The sequence below is a fragment of the Bacillus rossius genome, chromosome 2 (assembly GCF_032445375.1).
Source record: "Bacillus rossius redtenbacheri isolate Brsri chromosome 2, Brsri_v3, whole genome shotgun sequence".
In the NCBI taxonomy this organism is placed as follows: Eukaryota; Metazoa; Arthropoda; class Insecta; order Phasmatodea; family Bacillidae; genus Bacillus; species Bacillus rossius.
Window position 1 is genome coordinate 48078120 of NC_086331.1, and position 24258 is coordinate 48102377.

Consider the following 24258-nt stretch of genomic DNA (forward strand, 5'->3'; position numbering starts at 1 on the left):
CACGTTCGACGTACTCCTTTTATTTCAGCAACGTTACAACACGTCTCCAATTGCGCTACACCTGCATACACTATGAAACTGTTAATAATGCCAACGGCGGGAGAGAATAAGTTTACAGGCTGACCAGGTCACCTCGTGGCCTGGCCTCGTTAGTTTAGGACGCGGTTCGTGATTAAATGTTCGAATTGAACTTAAATATTTATTAAAACGAGTCGGCCACCCAGAGTAGGCCTCGCAAATACAAAAAAGGTTTAAGAATGATAAAAAGTCCGGCGGATGTTACAAGATCAGTTGATTAAGAAAAATATGAAGTTGCGTGGTGCTCACCAAGCATCCTACCCCGGGTGACGAACGGAAGCGACTGAAGAGGCCAGGGCAGCATGGCGGCCGGAAAAGTGCTGAATTTACCGTTAGCCTCTCCTGTTATTTATTAATGCCTATTTTAACTAAAACAAATACACTAAAAATTCTATAATAAAATTATAACAAAGTTTCCTTAATTATTTAAGTTGAGTATTGATTATTTTAATTATGATTATGGTTCAAACTAGTTGCAGGTAGTTCCATTGCCTGCCGCGTGGGGCGCTGCGCCGTCCTTACAACTAGCACTTAAAACATAAACACTTAGGGAATATTATTTAAAGAAAAGACAGTTAGGTAAACCTAAAAATTGAATAATAAAATAAAAGGGGTCGTGGCACAGACTTTACTCCCGCCTCTTGTTGGCGCCTCACACGCACACACACACACCTGCACACGGGGCGGGAGGTTTTAAATAGAGGGTGGTGGTGGGAGGAGAGGGATGGCGACGGCGTGAGGCACATCGGGCTTAGGGAGGGCGTAGCCCCGGTCGACGCCACCACGAATGACTAGGACCACTTAGGGAAAGGTTTCAGTCACCACACGATCAGCAGCAGAACTAGCACCAACAGCAACTGTGTCAAGAGGGGCCAGGAAATGGGAGACCACCCGAGATGGGCAAGGAGATCCCCAACCGGAATTCCCAGGTGAGGGTAGAGTCCCTGAGAGGCAGGAACGACAGCGAAGGATAGACAAGGAAATGAAAGGGTACACGGCAGGCAGGAAAATGATAGGAAATGTAAACTTCCCAGTAAAGGTTCCTGAGGCATTGCAACATTATCAAGTGTTGAGAAGCAATTGTAAAAATAATAATATTTACCTGAATTAACAAAGCCTAATTACACATTACAGGGAGGATCGTTTTCAAAAATTTGAAGAATCGTAAAAAAAATTTCTGCGAAAAACTGGGTCGTGCCCTTATATCCAAGGGGAAGTTGTTGGTATCAACAAAATTGTGAACATGTTAGTCGATTCAGGTAGTGATGTACTGGAATATCAGAGGAATTTTTTAATTCGCTGGAAAGTAGAATAACAAAATCATTAGCAGTGCTACCAGTTTCAATGTTACTACTGTAGGGGTCACTGGGGTCAAAAAACAAAAATGTAACAAAAACAAGTCATTTTGGAAGTTAAGTTAGGAGAGGCAGCAATGTGGATTCTGTTCCTAGTAGTAAAAGAACTTAGTGTGAATGTAGATTTAGGAGCCGATTGGCTACAAGGACATGAGGCCAATACTGATTACTCAAAACAATACATAATTACTGTTGAAACAGATAAGAAAACACAGTCGTTTTACCTCCAAATAATATACCTGCCAACTTGGCAAGAACACCATCAGTAAGATTTGAAAAAACACTCAATTTTTGTGTAAACCATAAATGTCAAAAGGAAAGCAAACAACCTAAATACATCAATAGGTTAATGGATGCATGCCTGTAAAAAATATACTTAATACCTAAAGAACTAATTAAAGTACTTATTAAAAAAACAAAACCAAAGAAAACTGGAACCTGATTGATTCAAATATGGGTGAACTTACAAAGAGATATGATCCATTGATTTAGATTACTATTAGTAATTTTTTTAAAAAAACATCACATGCATGTACACAAGTTCAACCAAATAAATGAACATGGAGTCTATATTTTTCAAATATCTATTTAAAACTAAAGACGTTCCTCTATTTACCCTGCAAACAGCATTTCTAAACTCCAACTGGTTTCTGAGAAATTGCCGTTATAGGTTACGATGCCATTTTTTTTAATATAGCAGCAGTTTTTGTGTGCATGCAACTATACTTTTTTGCTCTGTCTGAAGTCAGGAACATTTTCAATAAACGAACGGTTAAGTAGGGTCTATTAAAAAAACTTGTGAAATAGCATTCTACTTGAATCACATCTGTGATACTAGTACAGCCCATTGAAAAAAAAACAGCTAATTTTTTTTCTCCACAGATTTCACATTACTGATGTGTTTCAAACACTTAACGTTATTAGAAACATTGTTCTTCCCATCATGAGAAACATTTAAATCACAACAGCTCACACTGCAAAATGCAGTTTGGGCCTTTTTTTTTACTTTGATAAACGGAAAGAGTTCTGGACATGCCAACCTAAACACATGTCCATACTGCTTTTCAGCATTCGTTAAACGTTATGAAGACACAAGCTTTAAACTTCCAAAGATGAACAGAAAAATACAACCTAACAAAACATGCCGCCATTTCCTTCATGGAGCTAGAAGTCATATGGATAATTTTCCCTTTAGGTTATATAACGGAGAGAAAAAAAAAAGGGGGGCGAATTGTACAGGTGGTTAGCTCGATTTAGTTCCGATCAATATTTTTCACATTTTCTTGTTTACGTAACAAAATATGTCCGAATACGTAAAGATGAGCTGCCACATTGTAACAAAAACTAAATGCAAACATTAAAAACATTTCCACTACAGGGGGAAAAAAAGACCAATTTAAATTGTAAGCTTGAAAAGCGTAAGATATTCAGAATTTCCGTACAACTGTAATGTAGATTATTTTCCGTACAAATTACGGGAAAACCGTAAACATTTGCAGATATTAAATAATAATGGGAAACAAATTTTAAATGGAATTAGAACTAGAGTGTAATTTTTTAGTTAACACTGAGATAAAAGTTAAACCAATTTTTCTAAATAGTGGTACTACTGAACAAGAAGCGGAGTTGTGACAAATTTTACAGAAAAAAATACAATGGCTTTTCTAATTTTCCCGGATTAAATAAGAAGTATGAATACAAACAAAATTTAAAAGAACACAAACATTTTGTGCAGAAACCTTATCCAGTAGCTTACAATTTGAGACCAGCTGTTGAAAATGACATCCAAAATATGATTGACATAGACATAATTGAAAGACATAGTTCAGAATATTTTAATCGAATAGTATAGTAGTTAAGAAAAAATTGCGGGGGGGGGGGGGGGGAGGTCGAGGGTAAAGCTATGTTTAGATGCAAGAAAAATAAATCAGATAATTTTGCTTGGCCAGGAATCACCAGAACCTATGAATGAGTATTTACAAAAATTTGAATGCTGTGCATATTTTTTTTAAACTGATCTAGTAGCTACTTCTTCGCAAAATCCTTTAGCTGTTGAATCCAGACCTTGCACTGCTTTTCCCTATTGAGGTAAAACATATTGTTTCAAAAGAATGCCTTCTGGGTTAAATGTGATTTGTTAGCCATTTCATACAAGGGCTTGAAAAGGTACTGGAACCTTAAGTATTTGATTTCGCAACCATTTATGTAGCTGATATTAAGATTGCAACTAAAATGTTTCAGGGACATTGTCAAACTGTTCAGTTAGTGTTAAAGAAATAACAAGAAGGAGGTATGACTGCGAATTTACAGAAATCTGAATTTTTTAAAGAGGAAATTACTTTTTTGAGTAACATTATTCATGCAAAAGGAATTTTCATATTTATCCAGAGAAGTTAAGGCAGTAATGGAATACCGATAACCCACCAATATAAAACAACTGGAAAGAATGATAGAATTTTCAATCCTTTGAAAATATATTCAGAATTTTAGCAACATTTGTGTTCCTTTAAGGTTCAATGTTTGTTACAGAAGGGCCAATGTTGGGATTGGGGACCTGAACAGGAACAAGCAGTTGAAAAGTTAAAACAGGAGTTAGAAAAAGAAGTTCTACTACAACAACCTAAATTAGATGATAAATTTTTCATATCTTGTGATGCATCTGAGGCTTTTCCAAATAAATGAAGCTGAGCAGGTTCCTATTAGTTTTGCAAGTAGAGCTCTGAACACAGCAGAAATTAACTACAAGACCAATGATAAGGAATTTTTGAGTATTTTATTTGCTTGTGCTAAATTTCAAACATATATTTATAGCAGGGAAACAAAAGTTTTAACTGATCGTAAGGTCTTATGCCACATGAATTCTTGTATGTTATAACATGGTAGAATTAAAAGATGGATTTTGGCTTTGCAAGAATACAATTTAGACATTGTACATGTACCAGGGAAAAACCAGTTAGTAGCAGATGCTTTATCTAGGGGGTGGCAGACACCAAGCTACACAAATAAAGGAATTTCAAGTCAGGAGCTTGTGTAAACAAATCAAATAAATAGAAAATGACATAAAAGGAATTTTTTGAGAAATTAATTGTTGTGGTAAACAGAGGTGCTAGGCTGAAAAAAGGTAATGCAGGAATTGGAATCAGATGATTGCAGAGAAATTATTAGAAAAATTTCTAATTCAAAATGGATTTTTGTTTCAAAATGTGATGCCATTCTTAAATGGATATAATGTATCCCATGTAATTTTCAAGAGGAAATTATAAGTTTACTACACTTTGGTATTACAAAAACTGTGCAATATGTACAAAGATGTATAGAACTATTGCAAAAGGTGTTGGGGATTGTTTATTGTGTGCACAGACTAAAGAAATGAACATAAATTGTCAGGTCGTGATGCAACATGTGATGGCATCAAAGCATTTAGAAGTAGAATGTGTGGCCCATTACCTCACGGAAGGGGTGGAGTAGAATATATATTTGTTGTGTTAGATATTTTCACTAAATTTGTTGAGTTGTATCCAATCAAGAGTGCAACATTACAAATAGTTACTGAAAAAAATTATGGATGTGCATGTTAAGGAAGTAGGGATGCCTATAAAAATAATTTGGGATAACGGACCACAATTCCATAGAGAACTCTGGAAAACTTTATCTGAAATTTTAGGAATTGAGTTAGGATACACAGCTGTGCACCACCCAGTGGCCAATCCTGTAGAACAAGTAGTGCAGGAGTTAGTAATTAAGTAGTAAATGAGAGTTTTTAGGTGTTACATAGGATATTACTGTTGTTTTGACTACCAAACAATGTAGTTTTATCATATCTTCACACATATATATATATATATATATATATATATATATATATATATATATTTATCAATCAGTGGATAAGGTTAAGGAACATTATAAATAGAGTTAAATATGTGAAAACCGTTTTGATACTACAGTTTTTCTATTATCTTGAATAATGTCTATAAGGTGTATATGAAAGCAAAGTTAAATATCTTGGTTATATAAACTGAAATAAAAACTCAATATTGTTCAGAAAATTTATTGAAACAAATTGTAAAGTTACATTTTGAAATTAAAATTAATTTGTGTATTTAGTATATTGCCAAAGAATATAGTTTACATTTTGGTATTTGAAAAAATGCACTTGGGCAAAAGTTTAATTTTTTTGTAATTTTCAAGTGTTTGAATATTTAATGCGAAGTGAGAAGTTATGTAAAAATATACTGCATGTGTAAAAGAAAAATATAATATGACAAACCTCTGTGATGTGTTGTTAAAAGGACTTATTGTTGTTTCAAAGTATTTGCTATATTTACTACAAAGATGGGTATTGTTTTTTGAATAGCTGCGATTAAAATGAATTAAGGTTTTTCTGGTTGTCATGTCTTACCAATTAAGTCTTTTACAGTGTTCTAAAATCTGTGGGTAAAGCGGGCCAGTGTTGTGATTATGAAAGTCAGGGTTACGGGATTTTTTTTATATGTGTTGTTGGTTTGGTTAAGACTTTAAATACTCATATTTCAAAACTGTAAACTCAGATTTGTTGGACATGATTATTAAAAAACAGAGATGGTATCAATTTTCATTTTATAGTACACCAATCCTTCACTTAGCACGACTGATGCATTCCTAAAAATGTTCGTGTTTTTTTAAATTGCATATTCATCCATAAATAGCAAGGCTAATTTACTTAATGTGTTCCAAAATGTGTGAGGAAATATTCTTTAAGTAATATAAATGCTTAGAATAACACTCAATGATATATGTCACACCAATTATCTTTATAAGCCTACCATCGAATACTTTGTATGACAATACGTAACAATTGTCAGTCAGCTGGTTGGCTTGTCCGCACGGGCATGACCAACTCACATTGCATACCTTTCATACCGGCAGTGAAAAACGTATTACTGTCTAGATATTTACATTTTAATTTTTCAAAAATTAAAGTGCTTATTCATGTTATTACCACTTGGTTCACACCAATCCTTTCTGGCCCATGATTTTTTTTCATTGTACCATTCATTTAACAATCTTTTCCATGTGAATCATCTGTTCATTTCTGTTCTGGTATCTAATGTCAAATATATTCCAGCTAGTACAACCAACAGTATCAGACTAATATAAACGTTTGATAGAGTCCTTGTTTTGTTCAATTATGCACACAATTAGCTTGCTTAAAACTAAAGTGCAACCAACATACATGTGGTCTTCATGACATTATGCACGCCATAATACTTATAGTTTTGTCTCAAATACTTGAACACGATGCATTACGCTTTCACTGGGAAGACATGATTCCAATATGATTCCAACTGCAGGTGCTTGCACACGTACAGTTACCGGCAGACGAATGGACAGACATTGGTGTGTGTTTGTGCGTGCGAGTTCCCCTGCCACTGGCTAGAATTAAGTTAATTACGGCCTGGTCTGTGGCTGGGTGACAACAGTACAGCCCGGCAGCATATGCACGGATGTAAAAAGATTTGATCCTTTACACTCAATAGCCACAACTTAAATTGCCATAGCTGATGTCTGTACAACAGCCGATAATGTAGTCAGACCTGCACGCACATCTCTTCCCCTCTCGTATAGCTACCTGTATGCCAAGGCACATCTGTTGTTTACCGAGTTGAAGCAAACTTCATGGCATCATGCCCAACTTTTTTTTTTCTGCTGCAATTTCGTACTAACTTAAATTTCCAGAAGTGCTATTCAAGACTGGGGCAGTAAAATTAACATCGCGCTAAATGAATTCGCACAATTTGAAGACATGCTAAGTGTAATGAGTCTAGTGGTTAACTGCATTACATCTTTATGAATAAATAATATGAAATACAAAGGTCAGGGAAATAATGTTGTGGTGATGTTTTTCTTGCTGGCAGTTTAAAATTTTGTTGGAATTCTTAAACGATAAGTGTGTATTTTTTTTAATATATCTGTATCTTGTTTATATATAATATGATAGTTACTTTTAAATGGTTGAAGGTAAAGTTATGTATTGAAAATTATGCAACTGATGAGAGAAAGTTTATGCTGAAGTTTTTATAAAACTACCCTTTTGTTTTTTAAACTTTTCAATTAAACACAAGGTTAATTTCGGCAATATCAAAATTTATACTTATTTAGTTTTTTTGTTGTTGTTATAATATACAAAAGTTTAAATTGGTTCCATAAATAATTGTAATTGTTTTGATTTATAATAGTACTATTAATATATAGATGTGTATAACCTATTAAATACTTCAATTAAAAAGGAATAGGATTTATATATTAATAAGATCTTATTATAATGCTAGCTGCAGAACACACATATAAGACCAATAAATACTACGTGATTTGTAGCGTGGCACACGTCACTTGTAGCTGTCGATAGTCATCAGCATAATATTTTTAATTTACCATATGACTACCATTGCATTGATAAATTTTGCTTACTTTAAGGTGTTCTATCATTGCTATAAAAATTGTTGCATGCGCTGTACACAGAAATGGTGTGTTCCAGGTAAATGATACAAAAGGGGAGTATTTGTTCATGAGGCGATAAATCTGGGTTTTTGTTACTAGATCATAAAACTTAATATTAAGGGGGGGAGGGGGGGAGCATGTTCTTTTGTATATAAAATTATGCCTTTTAATAGTATAGATAATATTCATTTTATTTAGTTTTATAATTTGTTGGCATGTTTTCAGGTTTACCTTGCTTCATCACTTCAGTGCACCATTCCATGACAAAGTAGCAGGTACAAATCAAACTAAATTCAAAACAAAGTAACAAAACCTAATGATGTAATAGTAAAACAACATTGTGTGAGAGAACGTAGAATTAGGACTTACTGTACTCAAAGTGAAAGGTTTCAGTTTGATTTTCCTATAATTTTAACAAAAAAAATTCACCGAGATATTTCCAGAACAAAGTTACTTACCTGATAATATAATTTGTGTTGTCATCCATTATCCTCTATCACAAGAAACTTAACATCAAATGAACTGTTATTCAAAATACTAATGATAAACTTACCGATTTCAAAAATGGATTTTCTTCTAATCGGGCTATTAGATCTGGAAAATAACCACCTACTTCTTCATGAACTGTGCCCACAAGACTGATCTGATGAAGTGGTCCGTAGCGCACAGTGCCACTGGCATAATTATTAGTCACCTATTGTAAAAAAAATACATTAGTTTAGACTCTGCATAAATAAATCTGCAAAGTAAGTTATTTGCACCTCTGCAAAAGAAATACATAATTTGCATTAAAACTATTTCCATCTTAAAGAAAACAAAAAATTGTTACACAAACTATTTCAAAAAAATGAACACAAAATTTACAAAACAAAATGATGTGTACTGTTTAACCCTTACAAAATGAAGGATAAAATTTTCTCCATAAAGGCAGATTCTACAATGAATGATACAAGCCCCAACAGGACGAAGCCACAACAGATTATGGTAAGCATTTCAAAACTAATGCAAAAGATTTGCCGATGACACAAGAGGTCCACTATCGATTAGCCCTAACCCTCAAGTGAATAAACAAATAAGTAATTGTAACTCAGTATTGAAAGCCATGACACACTAAATAGCATAATAAAGCTAAAAAGAAAAAAATAACAAAAAAACACTGAAATAAAAATGATTTCAAATAGAGCAATACTCCCAACATTCAAAAATAAGAATGAACTTTAAAGTTGTTAGGGAAAAAACCTAAATTAGAAATAAAAAACTATCACAAACTAAAAACTCAAACCATTATCAAATATTACTGTTTTTAAACCAATGAAACCAATAAAAAACAAATTTCAGAGAACAACACTCATACCTGGTCCCTGTATTGCCGCATATTGGTAGTCTCAATGTCATTGTTTCTACCCAAAACACCATTTTTTACTGTGAGTGAGGGATAGTTATCTGCCATATAATCCAGTAAGTCTGGGAGATACGCAGCAGCATCATGAACAATTCCCATCACATGGTGTGCATATCCATGCTCATCTTCTCCAAATACAACCTAAATAAAACACAAGAGTCTTTTGAACATTTACATTAAATATTATTTAAAACTATAACTTAAATGAGTGTAAGAAAAGATTAATATATTCAGAAATCTAAACTAGTATACAGTTTTATGGGACATTAAATTTCATAATAGGATAAAAATTATATTAAAAAAAGATTATACGAATCAAGAAACAGTAGTTTAATAAACAGGAAAATGTTTAAACAGCCATGTATCAGGAGGGGTTAACGAAACTACATTTTGTATAAGCAGTGTGTACAAATATATACATGATTAAACATGCAAAGAATTTTAATTAAGGTCTTCATACCTTCTTTTGTATTACTTTGAAAATAAAAAATAAATACTGAAGAATTCTAACAGCATACGCAGAAAATAAAAACACAGCAATTTACAAATGGTTATCTTATCTATGCTCCTTAATACACACTTCTTTTAGTTTCAAATGGAGATTTACTCTTCATTATCTAGCCGCTTCAGCTGCAATTTTTTATTGGATGACTTTCAAAAATTAAAGTAAACTTTTCCATACTTCTTACACAGTAATTTTTGAAAGTAAACATACTTTCCAAAATCTTTATGATTCTCTAATACCCAGCACGGTCTCAATGTTCATGAGACAGCCGATCAATAACAAGGCTAGAGTAGGCCAAGAGAGAAAACTGGTAAAGAAAATGGTGTTTTGAGGTAAAGGTGTTTTGAGAGTTGAGTTTGCCTGTGCTATTTATTTGCAAGCATGTAATAATAACTGTGTTTTTACTTCTTATAAGCTTTACATGTAAAAACTAAAATAATGCTACCACATGATATAATGTTTTATTATTACAGTAGGTTTTCAGCGACCACCAACATATTTTGATATTAATGTATTGCTAGTATTGTTATCACAATCAGGTTATGATTGGTAAATAACTGAGAGCTGCAAAGTTGGAAAATCTAAATGCATCAACCTAAATCATATATTTTTCACCCCAATACATATTTAAATAATGGAAAATATTAATTCTAGTTGAGTTCTAAATTATTCATGCAAGTTATAAAATGTAAGAATGTTGGGCTTACAAAGTTTTAGTAAAAGTTCTAATGTACACAAACACTTTAGTAAAATGACATATTAACCATTGAGATTGCAACGAGGCATAAGTTGCACCTCCGCTCGCATCAGAAGCGAGTTACCAGACTGTAGATCAGTGAAAGCTTTCGAGAGCATGCGTGACGCAACGAAAACGGACCCAGGATCAGTCAAGACAGTGGTTCCCTGGGCTGTGTTGGAATGTTTTCTGTCTTCGCGACCCGTCACACCAAAGGAGTATATAAGCTCGCCGAGCAGGTAATAATACAGTCAGAACATCAGGAGTCAGAAGGAATTGCTCATTGGAGAATGATGCCACCACACAAGAGGGCAAGGGGATGCTGGTCAGAATGATTGTTGACATGGGGAGACATGTCGGATAGCAGAAGGATGATGTGACAAGAGACTCATCCGCGGGTCATGGGTTATAGTCATCCGCTGACGAGTAGGAACTCGCTGGGCGAGTTGACGTCTAGAAACAAGTAACGCCTGACAATTAACAAGAAATTGCCTGCACCACTACAAACAAAATAGGTTCAATTTTTCAAGCTACGAGTAGCCAGCTGTGAGGCGAGTGACACGAAACCTCACCGAGTAGGTGGCGAGCAACACGACACATGACCCCAGTTTGAGTTCTCCAACAGCGAGTGACTGATACAACAGCAAGGAAAAGGCTATCAACACAACTACAGGGGGTTGCTGGTTGGAGTCTAGCAACAGCAAGCGCTCACTCGCTGAGCGAACGAGGCGGACAAGTCAGCGCGGTGCAACATTCATCCCTGGGAGACCAGCATTAACCTTGGACACCAGCAGAGACTGCAAAAGAAAAGGCGAGAAGCAATAACAGCCATAAGCCACATCACTCGGCGGTGGCCACGTCACTCAGTGGTAGTTGTAGAACTCGACTCACTTGTCTTGGAGTTTAAAGGTAATGTTCACGGTGCCTGAGAAAATGAGTTAATATAAACTTAGCATAATCATAACAGTTTTTGGTTTTAAAGAAGTATTTAATATTGTAATTCTGTATTTAATATTGTAATTCTAGCAGTCCTTGTAACTAAGACAAATGCCATCTTTTAATTCAGAGTATAAACAATATAACAGTTTGTGCATGGGATCAGAAATATTATTTGTACTACGTAAATATATTTGTAATACACTTCTGTTTAAAGCCAATTATGGAGATATGGTCTAGAAGTCCCTGCTTAAGAAGCGAGCTAAGAATTCGTCTTGAAAGCCTGATTAAACACCATAGCTTTATGTATGTTGTTTGATACATGTTAAAGTAAACAAATGAATGGAGCCTTTGTGCCTCTTTTATCGGACCCCCCCATGTTACACTAACCACAACAAGATGATTCAAGTGTTTATAAAACTTTATCTTCATTGTGATATGTATATTTGATTAAGCACTTTCTAATAATTATATAAATTCTTATTATGTAACTGAATGACATTATTTTTCTCAAAACCTACACCACTGGTGTACTTTTGGTAGAATTTGAAGAAATACTTCTTATTGCAAGTTGTTACCATGGTGCAAATTCCAGAAAAAGTCTACCTTGTTACTGAAGCGGACATTTCCGACCTAAAAGACATTGGGCGCGTGCTGAATTCCCTCCGCTCCCCTCCTCATAATACCTTCCATCTTTGATGTCACATTTTTTGTGTGGTTTCACATTTGCACTTTCCTCTCTTGTGCATCTGTGCAGGTGCAGTGGTGCCTATGCAGGGCATAAATATGTTTGAGTCTCTGGTGACCTGCTTAGTCTGGCTTCAAATTTCATAAGCTTAATTAGTGTGGTATCTGCAGCGGTGGGAGCATCTGACTTGACATGGCAAATGAAAATGTAAGTGCCATTCCTCAATCGTGTGCTGGGTACAAAGTGGCTGTACCGCTTAACGTAATGTTGTAAATTCAGTACATTATTTTCGTTGCTTATTTCCTATTATTTTTCGGCAGCTACTTTCAAAATTATGTTCACACTTATTATTTTTTCGTTGTGCCACTTCTAGGTCATTAACGTCACATTTTTATTTTTATTTGTTTGATATTTCAGTTATTATTTTAGATTTATTTAAGGGAATCATATTTTAAGATATAAATATAGTTTTCTCTAGCCTTTCGGCTTGGCTTCCACAGTATCCTGTCCTCAAGAGGCAGTGTTCTTGTTTCCTTTCCCAGTGCTATTCACAGCATTTTCTGTTCTCTGTGCAACAGCACATCACGCCACTCCACACCTGAAACCCCCCCCCCCCCCCCACCAATACCGCCACCATTTTCCTGCCAGCGCAGTGCTTTGCTTGCGCAAAAATCTTTCCCTGTGCCCCGTACCTAAATTCTTCTCACAACTCGGCAGCATCCTGGCCTGCCCACTTTTATCCTTCCGCAAACTATCCTTGTGAAATTTTGTTTCTCCCCCCTGCTAGCCCTAATACTCCCATGTTTGACCTACCTGACATCTAGGTCTTACTTTTGCCACCCTGTACATTGATAAACTGTGTTTACCGTGTTCCTCTGCTCTCCCCATGACGCCACATAGAGAATCCTTCGTACCAGACGCAACCACCTTGCTAATCTGAGTTTTCTTATTTTACGAGTGGTAGTACCGGATTTCAATTAAGATGTAGTCATTTCAACATGAGATAGTTTCCCAGCTTTTTTTTGTAATTATGTAGTTATTTTGATTGAATCTCTTTTTTTTATCTTCAAGTGTGTAAAACCACGCTTCAAAACATGAACACTAACATGTTCCAACTTCTTCTTGTCATGTCCTGACGATATGTTTACAACCCACATAATTGGTTAAATGGAACCTAAAGTTTCTGAACTTTTATAACGCCTTTTCGTGACGTTAACAAACTTGCGTCTGATTTCCTGCTTTTTATATTTGATGTTAGTAGGCTGCATTATTTTTTTTGTACAGTGGGTTCACAATTTTTAAGAGATTCAAGATGTTTACGATTTTCAAGATTTTCATTTTCAACGTTTATACATTTCCACCGGTTTCCTTGCTTTTAATGGTTCCCACATCTTTTTGACTGCTGTCCGGAGGATATCTCCTCAAAGCGCAGCATCTGGGACATCGCTGAGCTCCTGTGTTAAGGGAAGTACCAACTTAATTTTCTATTAATATTATAGAGAATCACTGAAAATTTGGGACTAATAAATATTTAAAATCAATAATTCACTATATTAAATTTTTTTAAAATTAAATGAATTATGTACAGAGCTCTTTATTTTATTCTTTTTTTAATAATTTTTAATATTTATTGTAATTTTAAATTGCTTATAAAAATACTCCAAGATAAAAGACCAGCAAAATATAATATAGTACAACATATAAAGTAGTTTTTATTTTTATTTAAGGGGGCCGTCTGGACAATGGAAGGAAGGCACTGTAGACATTTACCTCTATATCTCTCCTTTAGAAAGAACTTGAGATTTTCAATTTTTGTTTGGGCAGGAAAGGAATAAAAATAACATTCGACGTCGGTCTGGTGGATTTAAGTTGTCTCATACCCACCTTAAAACTCTTGTGACACCGCGAATATCACGAAAATGGCTCTTTTCAACCTATTTTTTTGTGCAGTAAAAATCGTCAGAATTTAAGGAACTCACCAGTAAGACGCGCCCTAGACCTTCTTGCATTGATTCCTGCATTTAAACAGGCATGTCACCGCTGAAAATCATCTGAGGCACTAATAAATGTAAAAGTATGCACGGGCGAAACTGCTAGCCACCTCGTGGCACCCTCTGTAGCTGTACCGGCAGCCGGCTGCTCTCTCTCCCGCCACGGAGGCGCGGTGCGTAGATGGGGAGGAGGGGGGGGGGAGAGGTGGGTGTGGGCCGAGACCTTGCCTGCTCAGGGCAATAGTGGCCCAAGATAAACCCGCAATCTTCCCATAAGAGAGAACCTAAGTAAATAATAGGTAGCAATTTTGTTCAGTATCGTCTGTGGACTATGTAAGAAGAACAATATTAAAAATTATATAATGAGTATATTTATAAATAACACACACACATATATATATATATATATATATATATATATATACATACGAAGGAAACAAAAACAATATGGAATTTCTTTCCATAACAGTGACAGTGAGTTAACACATTCATAAGCAGAGGGATTGTAATGGGTTGAAAGGATTTATGATATTTACAAACAAGTTTTTGAAGATGTTATCAAGCTCGCTGCTCAATCTTACATTTTATTTGTCAGAACCACACTAATGTGTTTTGATGTAGTCCTTCAATGAAGATATTTAGAAAACACGGCGGTTTGATTTCAACTTAAATATTGGGTTTTACAATGTATTTTTTATAGGACTAGTATTTATATAGGTAATATGCCAAGTGTCATTCTGATTGGGAAATGATGTTTAACAAGAAAACCAGTTTAAATGTGCTCGTGCATATGTGTGTGGTGAGTTTGAGAAAACTGAATGCAGAAGGTGATTTGGTATATGCATAAATAAGAAAGTAAAGGTGTGGACATAGTTGGAAAAAAAATGTTTATTTTTGGATTGTATGTAAATACATTCAAAAATTTAATTAATCTTTAACACAGTTCTATATTTAAAAACAATTTTATTTTGTGGGTTATCTCTATGCATTATTTTCTTCTTCTATTTTGTTTGGTTTGTAGATTCTTAGGTATATTTAGAAGAAAGACTACCTATTGTTATTGAAGCTGTTTCCAAAGTGTGACTGCAGGAAAATTTTAAGATAATTTTTCGTTTAATGTTCTATAGATACTGAAGCCATTGTGAATTCAAACGTTTGTGTGTATATACATATACAATTTATGGACACGATACTGCCTTAATTGTGCACAAATCATTTCCAAACTGATAAATAAAAAATAGTAATAAAATTTTGGTCAAAATCTTTAATGGGCATAATCCCACAAAAGGGGTTAAATGGGGAAGGTTTTGATTAACTTAACAATGGCTTTAAATCCCATAGTATGACAAATTTTGCATCGTTTGAACATATTATAACTCGTGGGAGTAATACCAAAAACCTTTGAATACATTTTTTGATACGACCAACCATAAATGCAAGGGTCGGAAAAAACATGAGTTTGAGAACAGAAAAGTTTGTAACTTCCTTAGTAGACACATCATCAAATCTGTTAGTATTGTTTGTAAATTTTATAATTTTTAACACAATTTTTTGTCTGAAACAATTTTTGATAAGCCAAACGATTGCTCAAGGGGTTGTAAATAGCAAGGGTAAAAATATAAAAAAACTCAATTTCCATACCATGTACAATATTAAATATGTTCTTATTTATGGTAAAACCCTTAAAAAATTAATTATATAACAATTAATGTTAAATGTATATTTTTATTTTTTATCTAAAACTTTGGTCCAATACAATTTTTGATTTGACCGCAAGAAGTTGAAAAAAAAAACTCATGTGGAGATAAAAAGAACTAAACAAAACTTCCGTACCATGTACCTACACTATCAAAGTCATTCATATTTTTATTTAACTATCTATATATTGTCAAGAACGTTTATATTAAGTAAAATATTATGTAACCAGCCATTACTGCAAGCCGTGGGAATAAAAATGGTTAAAAGACAAAAAAATCATTACTTTTAAGTTGATATACTATCAAAAATGAAATAATTTATTGCAAAATTCCTAAACATTATCAGGGTGGCCACTGTTCTGGGATAATAAAATTCCTGGTTTTTTCCAGGTTTTTTCAAGGGTGGTTTTTATCAATATTTGCATACAATTTGCAGGGTCGGCGCGTCCATACAGGCGAACCAGGCAACCGCCTAGGGCGCCAAGTAGCTGGGGGCGCCGCAGCACGACACATAACAGCTGATATAATATGTTTAACGATTATTGAAACTAGATGAAAATGGATATTTTAACAGTTTGGAATGTTTATATTGATATAAGTAATTATTTAAAGTCCACAGTGACCTTTTTATAATTTGTAATAAGTAAAAAAAAAAAAAAAGCCTGCTTACATTTGATTGTTGACAAAATCTTAGGCTTACGTGATGTATTTTGAGGCAAGGAAAATTTTTTTTGGGGTGTCCGGCGGGGCATTAAGGTTTTTCACCTAGGGCGCCAATTTACCTTGCACCGGCCCTGACAATTTGCATTTTTGTTACACAAAGCACATACAATATGATGTTTTATTGGCGTTAAACAATAGACAACTTAACTATAGGTTTAAAAATTAAATCAATGAACTTGCTTAAAACAAAACCTACCACCAACAAAAAATTTATAATTTCACGTCACCAAAATTACTTGACACCAAACGCACGTGTTTTACCCCTCTTGCGTGGCTGGCAAATGCTGTTCTTCCCATGCTACCGATATTGATTTTAACATTACACAAATTTCAAATGGCGTTTGTCCTGCACTTTGTATCTTTCTCCACCCATTCAAACTCTTCCGTATATTTGTCATTGTATGTGGTGACCGAACTCTTTGACATTTTGATAGTCTGAGCAAATTACATGTTAGATTAAAAAATTCAAAACAATGTCCCGCACAGCTAAACTTTTAAAAAAACTCAAGAAAAGTATCCGTGATACCGTGACGCAACAACATGAGCGCAAAGTAAAAAAAAAAAATAATATACATACAAAACTAGTGCTACCAACATGCCGTGCGAGAAATTACTACCACTCTACAACAACATTTTCAGCCAAAATGCTGTTGCTTTTGAATACAGAAACATAATAAGTATGGAAGTCTGAATTGTTAACGGTTTCTTACGTACTACAAAAGTTTTTAAATGCAATATGAACTAATTAACTTTCACAAAATATAGCTCACGAGCATACTGTCGTGCTTCGACGGGTGGTGAACGTGCTCACGTTCAAGTTTCTGCATCATAGGCTTTTAACAGCCGTATGTTATTGTGATCGTTACTTCATAAAAAAAATTCCCGGTTCTAATAAAAATTCCTGGTTGATTCCAGGTATTCCTGGTTTTTTAAATAAATCCTGGCTATTTCCCGTATTTCCCGATTTCCCGGTTGGCTGACCACCCTGATTATACAAAACCTTTGGCTGAAACAATTGTCGATACGACGAACTTTTTACAGTTATAATGGAGGTTGAAAAAAGTTTTATAGTTCCTATCAAATATGATGAAATTTATTTTTAACTATCTTCATATTATCATAAACAATGATCCAGAGAAAAAATTTTTTGTGACCACGTATTAGTGCAAGGTATGAAAAGTTGTGTTAGAAGGTAATATATGCGTAGGCGTAATATGAAATATGTTCTATGTTATTCAGTTCTGGATGAATTGAACTAAATCTTTTAAAATATTTTTGGGCCATGGAATAAGACAGTGTTCATTCTATCAATTTTGAATATTGTAGAACGTACAGGATGCTTAAAAAGTTTCAGAAGTTTATAGAAGTTTTTTGAACATTTCATGAAGCGATAGGTACTTCGAAATCTACCTAAACCTGTAGTCTGTGCCGAGAGGGATGGATTTCGTTTACTCAATTTGTCATACTGGAAAAACTGTGTAGTGCAGTGCTTATGAAGAAAGTTGAATGACAAAAAATTATTTTGCAGCTGCCTTGAAGAAAATGTTTTTTGCTGTAAGGTATATTTTTATTTTGTTACTTGAAGATTTAATATTATTGAATAAATATTTACCTTTGATGATTTAGATTTGTTTCATTTGTTATCAAACTTTTTTAAAACTTATCTACTTTTTATTTCATACCAAACATTCTAAAACTTTAAAAAAAAAAAATTCCACTATCAAAACTCAAAATGTAACAGCCGTCATTAAAAATGTGTGCCTTTCAAATTATTTGTATTTAAAATATCCCTACTACTGATTTTAGTCTGGAAATTTGCCTGTTTGCCTATGTATATAAAACTGCCCGCACCCTTGGTGCAGAAATGCTGTTAATTTAGTAACCAATCAAAATTAAAAAGAAAAAAAAAAAAGATAAAAATTAAGAAAAAGTTCAAAAGTTAAACATTTTTGGTATTAAATATATGTAAATTAAAATGCTCATTCACAGCGTGACTGTACTGGTGGCACCATAGAAGTTTTCAAGTAGTTTTGCGAATAACCGGGAAAACATCACATTGTAATCAACCATCAATGTAAAGTAGTGTCCAGACATGTATTTTAAGTCAGTAATTCAGACAGAATTATTTTTTACGTATGCAGTCACATTTTTCACAATAACTTAGTGTTAACACTTACTATCAACCACTAAAATAAGTATTTTGCTATATTGCTACACTAAACATATATGCAATTGGCACGCCGGCTACGGTAAACTAAAGGACGGAGAGTGATTCAGACATATGACGAGGCGGCAGGGCGGCTCTTATCTGGCCAGCTAGTCTGCGTGGGGAGGAGGGTGGGTACTAGTGGGGTGGGACAGTGAGGAGGAGGAGATAAGAGTAGTTCCGAATGTCGCCACTCAGCTCCGAGCAAGAACGACATGCTATGTACGCGGTCACGCGTTTACTCTCTAGCCAGACGGCACCCTTAAATGCAAATCTTGGTCATTATAAAGAGTCAGTTTCACTAAGCAGTTATTTTGTAATAGCACACTCAGCATCTGTAGCTTTGCATTTGTTAATTTATTTTTATAGTTGTACTAATAGCAATAATCTGTTATTAATCTAACTATTTTTATTAGATTTTACATGTACGTAATTCTTCTTCATAATAACACAGTATAAAAATTTCAACGATCCAACATGTATGGAACGTTCATAGGTTAAAGTGTTTTTGGTAACCTTCAAAGCAACAGCACACGAGGTATGGATTAGTCTGCAGATGACATTTGAAAAGGAAGAGGCAACTAGCAGAAAGAAGTTAAATATGTGATTGCGTACCATGAGGCATGTATGGGCAATAAGCGTAAAGATTTTCAGTATACTATCTCACTCTAAGCACATACTCACGTACTAGCTAGACTAAAATTCCCTGCAAGTAAAATACCTCACATCCTAAACCTCCACCTGCTGCCCATACTACAGTAAAATATGTCCAGCTAAAGTACTACAAGAAACAGACTGACTCAGGAATTGGGAAAATTCAACTCCGAGGTTTCCCAGAAATTACCATACTTGATTAGCTGCTGCATGTTATAGTTTGTTGGTCTGTGGTACTAGGCAGATGTAGCTATGTCTTACCCTGCACTGGCAAAATGTAACAATGATGGATGGATACATTAAAAATAGGGCAATGAAAATAAAAACAATACTATTTTAACAAGATAAACCTATAAGTTTCACTATTACCTACATAAAATTTCAATTTCAGCTACAACATTTGTAATTGCACTTATGTAAATCGTCCGCAACCACTGCTACAGTATCTCTACCAGCTTTAGCTTATAGTATTAGTGAACGTGAGCAGCATCACATTCCGCATTAAACGAAATCAATGGCAAAGTTTGTGAATAATATGTACTTATTTTGAAACATGTCAGAGTTCTTAATTAATGCACTATACCAAACCATAATTTATTAATTTTTCATAGCATATCATTAATGTTACAACATTTTTCCTGCTATGTGAATTTAAATAGATGTTTTCCATGCTTAACATGAGTCAGCAAAAACAAAATGAAAGGACAACTCTATTGAATGAAAATCAACATACCAAAATATAAGAGACACAGACACGAGAATTTAACAAAGACCCTAGCTGTTAAATTGCCATAGAATAAATGCTATACACTAACAGGGTTCCCACCAACTAGTTTCTGTAAATTTCCCTGAGTTTTCCCTGTTTTCCCTGTCCTATAATATATTTTCCCTGTGCTAAATTAAAAAAAATAATGAAATAAACTAATCACAATAAGAACAATTTTACATAATATACAGGCATACCTATGCTACTAACATAAGGGTATTATCAGCTATTTTATTACCTGCTAAATTGCTGTGAACATTTAGACATACATAGGCCTAATGTTATACCACTTCTGCTGCATAGGAAAAAAATGTTTAGGTATCTTGCATATTCAATGTACATTCACAAAATATTACAAATATGTACTGGTTATTCTTTAAGCCCAATAAATATTTTTCTTAATTTTTTTAATTTTCATCTCTAATTCTCTTTTTGTTTCTCTATTTCCAGTTTTTTATTTAGCAGCTCTTGAATTCCTACAGTCTTGCGTTTTCTTTCTTTCTTACAATATCTGTCCAACTTCTTGTCCTCTTCTTCATTTTGACATTTTTACTCCAGGGCACCTTTGTACCTTGAAGCTTCTCCTCTGGCATATTTTATCATTTCCTGATATACTTGAATACAATTTTCACCACCAGCATTACTAACTCCATCCCAAACTCGTCGCAGGCCAATCAAAGATTCCTCATGGAGATTTTCAACAAGCATCTCCTTATTGATGGAGAATCCAGATTCCACAAAAGCATTACCATGTGAGAGAATTAATATAATTTTCACTGCAAGCCATTTATCTTTAAACTGTTCTTCTCCAATCAACATATCTGCAAAAAAAGTGTCCAATCTGTTATTGTGTACATGAAATGATGCAAGTTTGTCAGAATTGATATTAGTAACAAATTTGGTAAACTGAACACTAGGTCTATCAGATTGAAGAGCAGTTAGGTGCTTGGCAGACATAAGAATTTGCAAACATGTATCCATGCTTGTCCTACACTCTTCCTGTTTGTCCAACAATTTTCTAGAGTCCAAACAAGAAGCAGCTTTAACCATTTTGTATTTTATTGGGCTACGTTCAAGTTTCTTGGCAATCTGAACCATGCATGTTTTGCATTCTGTTAGGAACCTTTGTTTCTGAAGTTATTTTACATCAACCACACCTAACTCATGCTTTGCAGCAAATCCAATTTTCAACTTTGCGAGTGGAAGTCCCAGACTTACATCGTCCAAATTAATACTAATAAGCTGATATGCAGTTATCTTGGCTTTCAAAATTTCCATCTTAATGAAACGTCCCAGCAACTCTCTTAGCAAGTCCTCCAATTCCTTATGCAGAAATGGTGACATTGGTTTTAATGTTTGGAACTTCTTTAAAAATGGTTCAAGTGAAGAAGCCATTGTCAGGAAAAAAAATTCAGCTTAGCTAGCAACAAAGGATCCCTCAAACAATCCTTCACTTTCTCAACAAAATATGTAGCAGGTAATTTACTGGTCTTAAAAAATTTTTTCAAGTGAGGAAAAATTTGTATTGCTCTCTCACACACTGGGACATTTTCCAACCACCAACAAATCACAAAATTTGATCAGAAGAACACTGCAACTTGTAACTTGTCTGAAGTCTGATCGTCGAGCAGGTGAGTCTTTGAACACAGAATATATGGCCCTTAAAAATTGAACAACATCCCACCCGGTCTTTCTAAAACCCATTTGAAAGGCACCATGAACAACATGGAGACCACAAGATCCCAGGTCTAATATATCTGGATCTTCTTCGCACACCTTAGTTTTTGCATTCAATTTTTTCATGAACAACCAATTGACATTCGGCCCATCCATGGATACTTGTATAATTTTGGATAATTCCACATCCTTTAGTTCCTGTTGAAACCCTTTTAAGAGATCATCAGCTGTAGAATGGCCTAAAAATGAAGAATTCCAGTACCTGGTCATTACTTGATTTTTGTTGACGTCCCATATACGTACAGCTATGTCCATTTGTTGTACCTTTAATACCCTATTGAAGGATTCATCAAAGCATGCAACAATGTATTTTGTGGATCTGATTTCATCTGTAAGTTTGTGGAAAAAATATGGGGCAAGTAACTAAGTATGCAGTCTTGGTACTACTAAGCTACATTTCTTGTGCAATGGAACTATATGGAAACATTTTAGCAAACAAATTGCTTATTCCTTGTTGGCTATTAAAACTGTCTTTTTTCATAACAACATGTAATGCCCACAATATTTCTGCCTTTCTGACATTACTGTCTCCCTGAAAATGTATTTTATTTACCATGCCTGAAGATGCCTCTTTCAGAGCACTGAATGATGATGATGATCCAGTTAACAATGAACAGGATGCTGGTGTGCTGGATGCTAATTCAGAATTTGGTGCTGTGGAAACTCTTGAAATAATTGATCCCTTCGTTTCTTGGTGATTTAAAGGCTTTGTTAAGTATGCTGACATAGATGCAGAAATACTGCTTGCAGTAACCAACTATTTTTGAAATTTCCCTTCTTGATGGCTCTTCACAGACTGCCTACCCATACTACTCAAAGAAAATACCTTTTTACACAAAATACACTTTGCACTATTTTCATCACCCTCAACACGACGTAGCCACTTTTTCCAGTCAGGAAACAGTGATCCATCTAGCCAAGCAGGATTGAATTTAGACATCGTGAATGTCACACAATTATCCACTCAGACTATCAAGAATAGGCCTAGGCCTAATGTAGAGTAGCAAAACACATTTGATACTGAATCGCTTAGTCTCACAAGTTTCACCGTGTTTTCATTGCACAATTAAGGAAACTGAGCTAGCACACACCCGTGAATGTAACCTATATTTCTAATGAGAAAATAATAAGAGGACCGCCGTTGATTTCTTCTGGGAAAAAAAAACACTTCTCACAATTGACTAAAAAATTTCAAATATATTTAACTGCTTCTGTAGAACTCTTGACTCAGAATAACACAATGTGTAACTATTTTAGCGGTGTTTTTGTTGTGTTTGATAGGCAAAAATCTCGTCATGATACCATAATACTACCAACAACACAAATTACAGTGATACAAAAACACCACCACAGCTGCAGCACTTTTGAAAAAATACATCTAAATAAATGAAAATATGTTCACTAAACAATCTTCAAAAAGTTTCCAGCATACTGGATACTTCAAAGTTATGACACAAACGGCCAAACGTATACGAACTACGGTGCCGCCGTTTTCTACAACTGGCTTGGCGCAGCTCGGCACGGTCCGGGGCCGGCTACCATGAAATTCGGCACATGACAGCTGTATGGTGAACCAAACTTTCCCGGGACTCGTGGCTTATCTATTACTTTGATTTACATGTACGACCCGCACCCCAACTTTCCGATTTTGTTTTTAATAAAAAATGTGCTTGTGATACAAGTATTAATCAATATATAAATATATATACACACACTGTGATTGCCGCACAACAAATTTCCCTGAGTTTTCCCTGTGTTTTTAACCCATTTCAATTTCCCTGAATTTTCCCTGTTTTCCCTGTTTTCCCTATCGTTGGGAACCCTGACTAACACAAAACAACCAGCTATGTTCACAATAAATATACACTAGAGAAATAGATTCTTATTAAAGAAATAACAACAAAAGAACTTGACTGTGATTGTCATGCATCCAGTCTCTTTCTTGCCTGAAGGGGCCAGATTCCAGGTCCTAAAATATTGCACTTAAGTCTTTGTTGAATTTTCTATTGTCCTACTTTGTTAATTATTTTTGGTGTGGCCTTCACATTTGAATTATTACTTTTCATATTTAAATATTTTGTGTTTTTTTGGTCTATGATTTTTTTTTACCTCAATTAGGATTTTCTAGGTCATGGAATTGCTTGACTTCTGGGTTGTAGCCACATCAAAGGCAAAGATATTGCTAATCCTGCAATCTTTATTTCTAGGTCACGTTTTGTTTTTTTTACATTGCTATTTCTTCGACAACAATTTAGTTTTCAAACATGTATATATTCAATATGAATATTGCTCGTATTTTTTTAG

The 24258-nt window shown here is 34.6% G+C and overlaps 1 protein-coding gene across 1 annotated transcript in view; it reads right to left on the reverse strand.

Annotated features, from left to right (window-relative positions):
• Nucleotides 1-24258, reverse strand: part of LOC134529271 (uncharacterized) — a 218129-nt gene that overhangs the window by 101146 nt on the left and 92725 nt on the right. Inside the window, exons 3-4 of the mRNA XM_063363167.1 lie at nt 9268-9456; nt 8467-8607 (exon numbers count right to left, since the gene is read on the reverse strand). Of these exons, the coding sequence (XP_063219237.1) occupies nt 8467-8607; nt 9268-9456 (330 nt within the window). The remainder of the gene's footprint in view (nt 1-8466; nt 8608-9267; nt 9457-24258) is intronic.